At 38.1% G+C, this 12479-nt stretch overlaps 1 protein-coding gene across 1 annotated transcript in view; it reads right to left on the bottom strand.

The window, feature by feature from the left end:
• Nucleotides 1–343: 343 nt before the first annotated feature.
• LOC127875100 (protocadherin Fat 4-like) overlaps nt 344–12479 on the bottom strand; it is a 62763-nt gene continuing 50627 nt past the window's right edge. Inside the window, exons 20-21 of the mRNA XM_052419923.1 lie at nt 1817–1840; nt 344–794 (exon numbers count right to left, since the gene is read on the bottom strand). Coding sequence (XP_052275883.1) covers nt 757–794; nt 1817–1840 — 62 coding nt within the window. The 3' untranslated portion in view covers nt 344–756. The remainder of the gene's footprint in view (nt 795–1816; nt 1841–12479) is intronic.

Consider the following 12479-nt stretch of genomic DNA (forward strand, 5'->3'; position numbering starts at 1 on the left):
CTGGCGAATTCGACTGTACAGACATTTTCGATTTTAGAATTAAATTTCGCGTTTTTCGACACATGTTCTTCTAAACTTTTATTTTAATTTATATTGAAATATATGTATAAGTTTTTTACACATTTTTTTAAATCATAAATATTTGAGAAAATCGTATAATCTCGCTTGCAGTCTGGACTAGTTAAGGGACTGACTGACAAATCGACGGTTGGAATGGAACGACGAAAAAAAGTGACTTCAATATTTCCCTACCATCCCCATTGGTATATCATATAAATCGAGAAATCAACAAAGGGATTGAGAATTTCATATCCATTTTACTATATAAAAAGAGTGATTTAGAATCATATCAATAGATAAATGAAAGAATGGTCATCGTGAAGTAACAAAACAAACATATGTAATAAAAGAGTGTGAACAGTATAGCATAGATTTTTATGCAAACTATGTCGAGTACCTTAGTAACTAAGCACTTTGCTATATTACTCGGTTTGATTTCCATAAAAGTTACGTATGCAAGGTGACTCAAATTTTATAAAAACAATTAAGAATCGCGATTGGTTCGCGATAATTCATGGTAGCATGACTGGGCATGCCAGTTTAAGGTTGGTACAATTTTTGTTTTTGCATAAGTAGGTTCTTTAGAAGTAACTTAACACAAGCTTTAAAAACACCATAGGACTGCTTATATGAATCGAAATCATGCCAGTCGTTATGTCCGCTGAGACGTAATGCTTGACGTTCCTCATCACGTCATTAAAGTCTGATTTCCTCACTCCGCCAAAACTGGTTGTCTGACAAATATAAAGACATCTATGACTTATTGAAGTATAGTAAAAGATTGGAGAGATCTTGCAAAACTGGAACTGCAAATATAGTGAAATGTTATTGGCAAGGCACTCATGAACATTCCATTGATATATGCTAATCTATTTTAAAGGGGCCTTTTCACAGATTTTGGCATGTTTTGAAGTTTCTCATTAAATGCTTTATATTGTCTAAAAATCTCCAGTAAAAAACAATAATACAATTAAACAATTTTAAAAAAGTAACCCTCAACGGGGCTCGAACCACTGATCCCTGGAGCCATGGAGCAAAAGTCTACCGCTCTATCCACTAGGCCATCCGCTCTTATCCCATTTCCATTCAATGTATTTTTTGCCTCATATATGCAATCCTTGTAGTATCATAAAATACAACGACTACAACAGAATTCTCCAAATTATTCAATCGTTTCGCGTTGCAACGCTTTATAATTTTCAGGTTTTTAAATCGTTAAAAGATGCACATAATGGATATTTTAGAGCATGGTAAATGTTCAGTATTACCGTTTCCTCAAAAATATCATAACTTTTAGAAAAATTTGCGAATCTGAAACTATTTTTTTCAATTTTGTCAATTTACCAAAGCGTGAAAAGGCACTTTTAAGCTGAGATTCACTGAAACTGCGACATAAATCTGTGCCGAGAAAAACGTTACAATTGATACTGTGGAACCTTGGTTAAATTCGAAAGTTATAACACCACATAACGGACGTATAATTTATTTGATAAATAAAATTCACGAGAGTTTCCCGTTTATTGTTTGAGATTTCAGAAAGAATAAAAAAAACTTATCAGCAACGACGAACAAGACAATCGTCGACCTTTATCTTATGATTCTAAATTAAACGCCATTTCGATGATGTATAATCGAGTTATTAATGATTGTAAGTATGTAGTTTGGGGGAAAAACTTCATGATTGGATTTTTTCTCCGCAATAGGTCTTTAATTCTATGGAAAACTTTCAGAAATCCGATAAAGTATTAAAACTTACCTTTGGGTGGGGGAGGTTTCCGAACTGAAAGACAAATAAAAAATTGACTCGTCAGTGTTAAATACAATAATAATGATCCTAACGGCGATGACGGCGATGTTGCTAGTGATGTTGAATAATTAGGTCATAATGAAAATGAACAAGAAGAAGAAGAAAAGAAGAAGAAGAAAAAGATGATGATGATGGTTGTGATGATGATGATGAGGAGGAGGATTACGGCGGCGGCGGCGATAAAGACAATGATACAAAATGATCATGACGATATATGCATTATACATACTGCTTTGTAAAAGCTGTGGTCTAGATGGCGGTCGCGGTGACGGGTTGAACACCTCCCGGGGTGTCGGATTGTATGGGCGCATATGCCTGTAAGCGGAAAGCATGGATTTCATGTGAAACTTTGCATGTGAAACTAGAGCAATACTGCTCGCAGACACGATCTAATAGTGTTGTTAGAGGACCTTTAAAAATAGAAATCAAACGAGGTATCTCCTTAATCGCATGGCCAACAACACATCGATGTTTTTCCATTTTAACTTCCAATGACAGTACGTAATTTAACAAAAACAATCTCTTACCAGTATATTTAAACGCTGACGTAACGTATGCGCTTATTCTAATCAAGTTAAAAAACATGTTCATAAACTACATGCATAGTATAAAAGTGTCCACATACTTTGAAACTTACCTTTGTTTGCAAGGGTTTTTACACAGGGCGGGTCCTTCGCAGACGTATATGACCATTACGTAAGGCGTGACCGCCGCTATCACTGCAAGGAGCACCATAGCCACCGAGAACCACGCGATGTTCCTGGTGTCCTCGAAAAAGGTTCGATATCTGAACAGAATTACGTGTAAAGAAAAGTTAACACCGGACAACCACTCCGTTTAGATTAAAAACAGAGTCGTTGCCTTTGTACTCTACATTTTCTCACATTCTTCTTATTATTATATGGTGTTTCATTTTCTTAGCTTCTGTACTATTGGGGCTAAATTGAACAAAGGCCAATAGCTATAAAAACATTGAAGACATACTTGTTGCCCTTATAACACCATACATACATACATGCATTTCATTAATAGTCTTATTACAAAGTTAAATTTTAAATATAATAATTTAAACACTAAAAAGGGTTATAATACGCAAAAGGAGCGTGACTAACGGACTAATGGACAGACGGACGGAGGATGATACTACCATATAAACTTCTGGGAACTTTTGGGGCATAATTAATAAAAAAGAATATACGATTTACACTACACACCTGTCTGTAGTGGTAGTTGCAGAGGTAGTGGTAGCCTCGGAAACGAACACGACGACTTGTGAACTTACGTTGCGACCGCCCTTGTCCGTCGCCGTCACTGTCATGGAGAGGGCGGTCCCGGAGCAGTTGCAGACGGTTAACATGTTAACTGTGGTACTAATGACGCCAGTCGCACTGTTCACCTGTGCATAAATGTAGTTAAGTTGGTTTCAGTCAGTTTGCTGTCTGATTTGTTAAGGTATTATAGCATTTGCTTTATTTTCTTTTTATTGTCTTACCTTTGGTTATGCAATTGGTGGTGAACTCGATTCGGGAGTTTCAGCAGACTGTTTCAGTCTCAGTTTCAGCAGACTTTGAGAAATATATTATTTTCTTACGTCTTAAATTGGGCGGCAACTGATTTTTTTAACGAGACATATAAGAAATTATTTTAGTATAAGTATCCTCGTCTTCGACTTTTTTGCATGTTGTCTTGAAAAAAAACAGCGGACACCATGCTCAATGTTTAAAACGCACTAAGTGACCCCGTGACCTGGTTTTTGACCATGCATGGCCCATGTTCGAACTTGACCTACACATCATCTAGATAAAACTTCTGACCAAGTGTGGCGAAGATCGGATGAAAACTACTTGAATTAGAGAGCAGACACCATGCTGAATGTGTAAAACGTAGCCCAGTGACCTAGTTTTTGACCCGGCATGACCCATATTCGAACTTAACCTAGACATCATCTAGATACAACTTCTGACCAAATTTGGTGAAGATCGGATGAAAACTGCTTGAATAAGAGAGCGGACACAATGCTCAATGTTTAAAACGCACTAAGTGACTCCGTGACCTAGATTTTGACCTGCCATGACCCATGTTCGAACTTGGCCTAGGCATCATCTAGATACAACTTTTGACCAATTTTGGTGAAGCTCTGATGAAAACTACTTAAATTAGAGAGCGGACACCATGCTTAATGTTTAAAACGCACTAAGTGACCCTGTGACCTATTTTTTGACCCGGCAAGGCCCATGTTCGAACTTGGCCTAGATATCATCTAGATACAACATCTGACCAAGTTTGGTGAAGATCGGATGAAAACTACTTGAATCAGAGAGCGGACACCATGCTCAATGTTAAAAACGCACTAAGTGACCCCGTGACCTAGTTTTTGACCTGCCATGACCCATGTTCGAACTTGGCCTAGACATCATCTAGATACAACTTCTTACCAAGTTTGGTGAAGCTTTAATGAAAACTACTTGAATGAGAGAGCGGACAACATGCTGAATGTTTAAAACGCACTAAGTGACCCCGTGACCTAGTTTTTGACCCGACAAGGCCCATGTTCGAGCTATGCCTAGATATCATCTAGATACAACTTCTGACCAATTATGGTGAAGATCGGATGAAAACTCCTTGAATTAGAAAGCGGACACTTTATACGGACCAACAGACAGACCGACAGACCGACCGACAGACCGCCGACAGACAAGCTCACTCCTTTATACCCCCCTAAACTTCGTTTGTGGGGGTATAAAAATCTTAACCTAGTAAATATCTTGTATAGCCAATTGACATGCACCAATGTTCTGGGGAAGAAAGTTATGAAACAAAAGAAATGGATGACAAATGAACATGGGAGATGATAGATAAGAGAGGGAGCTGAAACAGAAAATCAACAGATGCGTTGACCATCAACCGAAAACCGACCTCAGATCACAGTTTTGGAAGGCGAACCGGAAAGTGAAGAAGAGCGCAAGACATGACAAAAGGCAATTAGTACACAACTTGACATAAGAGGCAGAAACAGCAGCTAAGCAAAAGAACATGAAGAGAGTCTACGAGATAACTCGGGCCATGTCAGAAAAGAGTTTCAATCCCAGTAAGCCGGTCAAGGACATGAATGGGAGAATCATCACAGGTGATTAGGGGCAAAGGAAATGATGGACGGAACATTTTGAAGAAATTCTCAACAGACCACCGCCGCAAAAAGTTCCTGACATACCACCAGCAGAAGAACCCTAATGCATCAACATAAATCCACCAACCAAGGCAGAAATCATCAAAGCCATCAGGTTCCTGAAAAACGACAAGGCACCAGGTCCTGACGGCATCCTCCCGGAAGCCCTAAAGACAGATGCGATAGCAGCTTCAGAGGTGTTGCATCCCATCCTGGCGAAGATATAGGAGTAGGAGAAAGTGCCAGCTGACTGGAAGCTTGGGTACTTGGAAAGCTTCCCAAGAAAGGTGACCTTTCTCAATGCGAAAACTAGCGAGCAATCATGCTGCTGTCAATCCCCAGCAAGGTGCTTACCAGAATCATCCTATAGAGATTGAAGGAGACTTTAGACATGAGGCTGACAACAGAACAAGCAGGATTTAGACAAGACCGATCATTTACAGACCGTATCGCCACTCTGCGTATCATCATAGAGCAATCCATCGAATGACAGTCTCCTTTGTACACGACCTTCGTTGATTTTGAAAAAGCGTTTGACAGCGTAGACATGGATACCATCTGGAAGTTGATTCAACACTACGGAATCCAGCAAAAGCTCATAAACATCATCCAGCAGTTTTATGAGGACTCATCTTGCCAGGTCATCCACAATGGGAAGCTGACATACCACTTCACAGTAAAAACAGGAGTGAGGCAAGGTTGTATGCTCTCGCCGACAATTTTCCTGATCGTCATAGACTGGATCATGAGAACTACAGACGGTAGAAACACTGGCATCCAGAGGACCTTTACTTAACACCTAAAGGACCTGAACTTTGAGGACGACATCGGCCTCCTTTCACACAAGCAACAGCATGCACAGTCCAAGCTAACGCGGCTAGCGTTAGAAGAGGCAGAGAAGATTGGCCTGAGAATCAACACCAAGAAAACAGAGCTGATGAGGATGAACAACCGACTACATCAGCCACTGCAGCTACGGGGAGAAGATCTGGTAGAGACGGACCGCTATGTGTACCTAGGAAGTGTGGTCAACATTGATGGCGGCGCAGATGAAGACGTTAAGAGCCGGATTAACAAAGCAAGGGTAGCTTTCAACATCCTGCGTCCCATCTAGAACTCTAAGGCCTTATCCCAGCGCAGCAAAGTCCGTATCTTTAACACCAACGTGAAAGCAGTCCTCCTCTATGGGTCCGAAACATGGCGGATTACCAACACCATCACCAACAAGATACAGACATTTGTCAACAAGTGCTTGCGCCACATTCTCAACATCAGGTGGCCTGAGAAGATTTCTAACACATACCTATGGAGCAGAACCAACCAGAATCCTGTCGGTCGGGACATTAAGAAAAGAAAATGGGGATGGATAGTTCACACACTTAGAAAACCAGTCGACAACGTCACAAGGCAAGCACTAGACTGCAACCCACAGGGACAGTGGGACGGCCCAAACAGTTGTGGAGGAGGTCAGTCGAGAGCGAAGTGAAGGACGCCGGAATGACATGGACCAAGCTTTAGAGGGCAGCCCAGAACAGAGTGCGTTGGCGTGGTGTTGTCGCAGCCCTATGCTCCAATAAGAGTCTCACGGAATAAGTAAAGTAAGTCAATAGCCAATAGAACATTAGCATTATAGTACCGTGAAGTAGTTTCCATTTAATGCGGTTTTATCCAAGGTGTACGAGAACGTTCCAAACGTTCCAGTGTCTGCGTCGGTGGCAGTGACGGTGCCGACGGTAGTACCACTTCCGGCGGATCCCGATATGGTAAAGTCGTAGTAGATTTGAGAAAACGCCGGTGAATAGTTGTTGACGTCGTCTGTGGAGTAAACATATGTGCAAATGGTTTAAATAATTCTAGCTAATGGACCAATGTTTTATTGCCAGACCATTATGTTTATTAAATTATTTAAAAATTGACTAGGCGCATATATTTTGTGTTATGGGCTTTGTCGCAGGTAAACCATTTTGAAGTACATGTATATTTAGAAACGCAACGATGTTATAGAGTATATTGATAATAATATCGTTCATTTGTGATGTGTTTATTAATTAACCGTTGAAATTGACATCCCCCCGTGTAGGAAGAACCAGCGCAGTAGGGGAGGCTACTGTGGGGCGTTTGCGATTTTGCTCATTACACATATAAGCTCTCTTTATTGAAAGAAATTAGTTTATTGACAACAAATGAGATGCTACCTATCGTGATGATAAGAGTGGTCGTGGCAGTGTGCGACCCCTTGTCCACTGCGGTCACTAGACATGTGACTGGACTGGTTAGTCCGGCATCCAGGCTGTATGCTGACGTCACTTTAAGATCGCATGCTGACGTATTAATAGAAAAATAACTGAAATATACGAAAATATGCATAAATGTTTTGTTTGATGACCCAGACTATGCTTAAATGACTTTTAAAAAGAACATATCAACTTCAAGTAAATCGTTGATTACGACGATAATAATGGTGATATTGATGATGAATTTTAGATCATCTGGGTATGTCGAAACCTAAGTGTACAGAATTATATTAAAAATCATTCCTTTTGAGCTATTGGATATACCAATTAACAACTCACCAAAACCGGAACGCAGAGTTCATTGCTACACTGTATTAAATAATATACCTTTATGCGAAGACAGACGGGACGTATGAACACAAAAGAAATGAGCCTCGCTCTGTGGAAAGAAGATTTAATGCATGTGCGTCCGCACAGGCTAATGAGGGGCGACAGTTTCCAACTAAGCTGAAATTTTGCTAAGAAGAGGCTTTCTTGAAACGAAAATTAATCATAAAAACGGAGAGGGTCGTCTCTGATTTGCATGCGCGGACTGCTAATCTGAGACGACACTTTACGCACATGCATTACACCTCATTTTTACAGAGCGAGGCTCACAAAAATAACGTACCCTTCGGATATGCCGCAGTTCATGAAGCATTTGTACGTGTCCCCGGTATCCTCGTCTGTGATGGCAAATCCAGGGTCAGTCAGCACAGTACCCACGGTCTGAAGAAAACCATTAGAAAGGTAAAAACTTAATCTCAAATTTCTGCATTTTCTGAAAATTGTACACAATAAGACATTTTGCAGCAACAGGGTCTGAGTTTTGAGCTTTTAAAAATATTTACCTCCGCGTGATTGAAATTTAACCAAACAAAAAAGCCGTCACACTTATCGAATCAGCGACTAAAAGCCTTCTGTATTTGTATAAATATTTTACTATATTTGTAATCAAGTAGCCCAAATATTTTCACACAAAAAATGCGAAAATTATCCCTCTTTTAAATCGTTTCTCGCTCCACTTTATTACCGGTGATATTTGTACGTTCAGCCGTTTTAAAGTAAACCACGTAGTTATTCCCTCTATTGAGGTATTTAAAAAGAAATGAATATCTTCTTTGAATTGCAATCGCTTTTCGTGACAAAACGGCAAAAGCATATTATGTCAATTCATTTTCTTCGACGCTTAAAGCCACACTCCTTATTTGGCATAGTTTTATTTAAGTTTTATTAAGAAACATACTTTATCTATGCCAATTAGAATATATCTGGTGGTTACAAGGTAGAAATCCGTCTTTTTGCGCTTTAAAACTTAAAAATAATCGCGTTTGTCGAAATAAATGGACGTATACGTCTAGAAATTCTTCTTTCGGTACCGTTTGAAAAATAATAAATTACTTGCTTACTAGGCTATAGATTTAATGACAATTTTGCACACTTTCAAATTGCATCTATATGTATTGATTAGCATGTACTAATTTCGGTTTTAAAAAGCGTACCGTTTGAAAAATAATAAATTACTTGCTAACTAGGCTATAGATTTAATTTTATCTATGACAATAAGAATATATCTGGTGATTACAAGGTAGAAATCCGTCTTTTAGAGCTTTAAAACTTAAAATAATCGCTTTTGTCGAAATGAATGAGGCGTATACGTTCTAGAAATCCTACTTTCGGGTTTTTAAAGCGGTACCGTTTGTAAAATGTAGTATATGTATATGATATATATATTATACTATATGATATATATATAGATATATTATATAGTATATGAGATATATATCTATCTATCTATTGATATATATATATATATATATATAGATATGATATATATATATATATGCGCTAATATATATATATAATATTATCAAATATATAGATATATATTATATATATATTAATATATATATATTATATAGGTATCATATATATATATATAATTATTATATTCTATATATATATATATATATATATTGAAGGATAAAGGAAAAAGTGGCGATTATTTATTGGTTGCCATATTGGTGGAGTAACCTACCGCTCCATCTTGTTACGTTGGGTTCTGTAGGTCGCCGCGTTCCATACAAGCGCTTCATTGACGTCACTGATTGTGAACGTCACCGTTGACGTCACCGTGACAATTCCGTCACTGACGGTGACCTGCAGAGGGTATGAATACACGCCACCTAGCGCCTCATAGTTGATGGCTGACTTCGTGGTGATGTTTCCCGCTGCAAAAGAATTATTTATAAATATTCTTATTATTTATTAGTATTTTATTATATTTTAAGCAAAAATCAATCAAGTGGTATTGTTTGTTGCGGGGTTTATGATGGCGTAGGTTTTAGCAATGGTGGTGATATTGGTGGTGGTGGTTATGGTGGTGGCACTGGTGTTGGTGGAAGTTGTGGTGGTGTCATTGGTACTGGTAGTTGCATTTGTGATGGCGGCGTTGGTGGTTGTGATAGAATGTCATTTACTTGCTATTTTGATTAAAACTAAACGAGCATCTTGTATGCGAGTTTTATAAACAAATCTGCAATCTGCTATACCAGGTGTACGTATGACCAGTTTTTTTCTACAAGCGTTGTAACGCACATGTCGGTGTTGTGATCTGGAAGTAAGCTGACGCCGCCAGCGTAAATGTGTGCGTATTGACGGCGTCGGGGTCGGTGAAGGATGCCGTATACACGGTGGAACCGACGATCACGTTCTCGTCTATCGGGACGATCTGTGGTAGGTTGGAAAAAGCGGGTGCGTTGTTCAGTTCTGAAATCGCAGATCACTTTTATGTTTAGGGACACATTTTATAATATTTAAAACTCAGGGAAACTCTGACAGTACCAATATGTTCTATCATGCTGTAATACTTGCAATAACGCACGTATTACGTCATATGACGTTTTAAAGTCAATACAAGAAACGTAAGCACTCACATAAATAACATCAACTAAATCATTTTTGCAGTATATTTCTACTGTGATATCACGCGAATTCGGGTTTGCAATAACCCAAAACCTGTTCATTTCGAAAACGTGATTTTTTTTCTCAAATTTGTACATGCATTTTATATTGCAGCCTACCCTTTTTAACAACATATTGTTTCATACTGCTGTCATAAACAAGTATTCAAGGACTTGTATCTAGGTTTACAAATAACACAAGTATATATGATTTTTGTTGGAATTTTGTTGTATTAAAGACATGTTTATCAGTTTGTTTGTTTTTTGTCTTTTGTCAACATCGATTAAAAGAGCGCGTGTGATTCATTGAACAAGTTTACTTCCGAACCTGTTACTACCACTGTAAGCGTCCTCGCCGATCCAACGTTATTCTTGTTGTCAGTTGGTGTGATCTTGACGTCATATCCGTTCGCGTTCGCGTTCGACATGTCGTCTGTCAGTTGAACTTGCCCGGCTGGGATTTACAAAAATATCGTGTTAATTATATATCTATCACCAATATAAACCGAAACTGTATGCGTGAATATATAAATATACCGTCTCTTTGAATATATTGCTATCTCTAACGTCATCGAGTAAATTAGACAAAGAAATATCACACTTCAATACGGGTATGCCGACATTTATCCCGTGAAGTTGTTAAAGAGCTTAACCGAGCATGTATATAGGAGACAATTCAAGCGTGTACAGCTAAAAACTAAAAATTTGACCTGGCACTCGTGAACTTTAATCGCTCAATTAGCTTGTTTTTTTGCGTACGCTTCAATCGATTAAATTCGCTTCCTGTATAGAAACTTAATTATTCTTCGTAAAGATACTTCAATATATTCAGACATAGTACATAGAGGTCAGTGCCACTGCCATATGAACCTTGAAAAAACATTGTTTGCAAGATAAAATGAAGATCCGAATAAATCTGGTAAACATATCATTTTGGTGAACCCTTGATCTTTTAAATACTTTGCCTAATGTTCTGGATAAAAAATGTATTATGACAAAACAAACCTGTTATGGATTGACTCCAAAAAAATCATCATACAATCAATAAAAACTAAATACAAACTAGTCTGGGGCACAACAAATTTTCAAGGAATACTTTTTGATATTGATTAAAAGAAAATGATATACATAAACTTCTCCAGTTAACTTGAAAAGCTGCACAATATCATACATTGCTTGGACAAGGAGAACTTGTACAGCCATATGAAAGATAACTGTTGTTAACTCACTCGTACTTCCCTTTTGTACACACCTGTTTATAGCTCTTCCTAGCCCAGAAGAAAAAGTATTCAAACAGATAAATAGCATGTTTTCAATATATTTATATACTATCAAATTAACATATAAATTAACAATAAGTTTTGTAATGAATGTAGGTGAAATAAAATTTACATAAACACAAATCATTTTGATAAACAATGATAGAAAACACGTTGAGATTGGAAACTAGTCATGGCTTGCTTTCGACTTAAGATAAAGTAAAGATAATTCAAAGAGCTTTTCTCAGTAGTTGATGCTAATTACTCCGTAATTTCTTTGATGATCGTTGCCGAGATAAAAATTCGTGTTGGACAGATATATATCAAAGTTTGGAATCTGTTTTGGGTACGGGAATTATGTTATCATGATGCGTCTTTGTATGCCAACTGTTCTGTCATAAAATAAACCAACATGTAAATGTACAATGATTTTTGCCCCAAACCCTGGGCCCTATCCTACCCAATTAGACCTCATATCCACTTGTCACTTGGTTGGATGGATATAATAAATATTACACAATCAAACCATCAAAGAACCAAGTGTGCATTAAGTAAGATCAGAGGGTTGGAGAAAAGCCACCGCTTCCAACGTTACTTACAAGCAAGTACTGTGAGCGGACATCCTGGTGGATTACAGGTAAATGTAAAATTCACGGTGTCATCTGGGTCGGGGTCAGTATATAGAATAGTATAAATGACTGCACCATTGGATGTCGTCTGGTTTACCCCGATTGTTGCTCCAACTGCCACATGAAAAAGAGTAAATTTTATAGAATTCATATTTGTAATCGTTCTGTATCAGTTCTCGTGAACATTTATTAAAGTGTTATTATCAGCGATCGATTAAAAAAACGTAACAGTATATTAGGGAGCCGTTTAAACCACACTTGTATTATAATTAGTCGGTTTTTACCCGATCGTTGTACTCATTCTTACGTGGCAGATTGGTGA

The sequence above is a fragment of the Dreissena polymorpha genome, chromosome 3 (assembly GCF_020536995.1).
Source record: "Dreissena polymorpha isolate Duluth1 chromosome 3, UMN_Dpol_1.0, whole genome shotgun sequence".
Classification (NCBI taxonomy): domain Eukaryota; kingdom Metazoa; phylum Mollusca; class Bivalvia; order Myida; family Dreissenidae; genus Dreissena; species Dreissena polymorpha.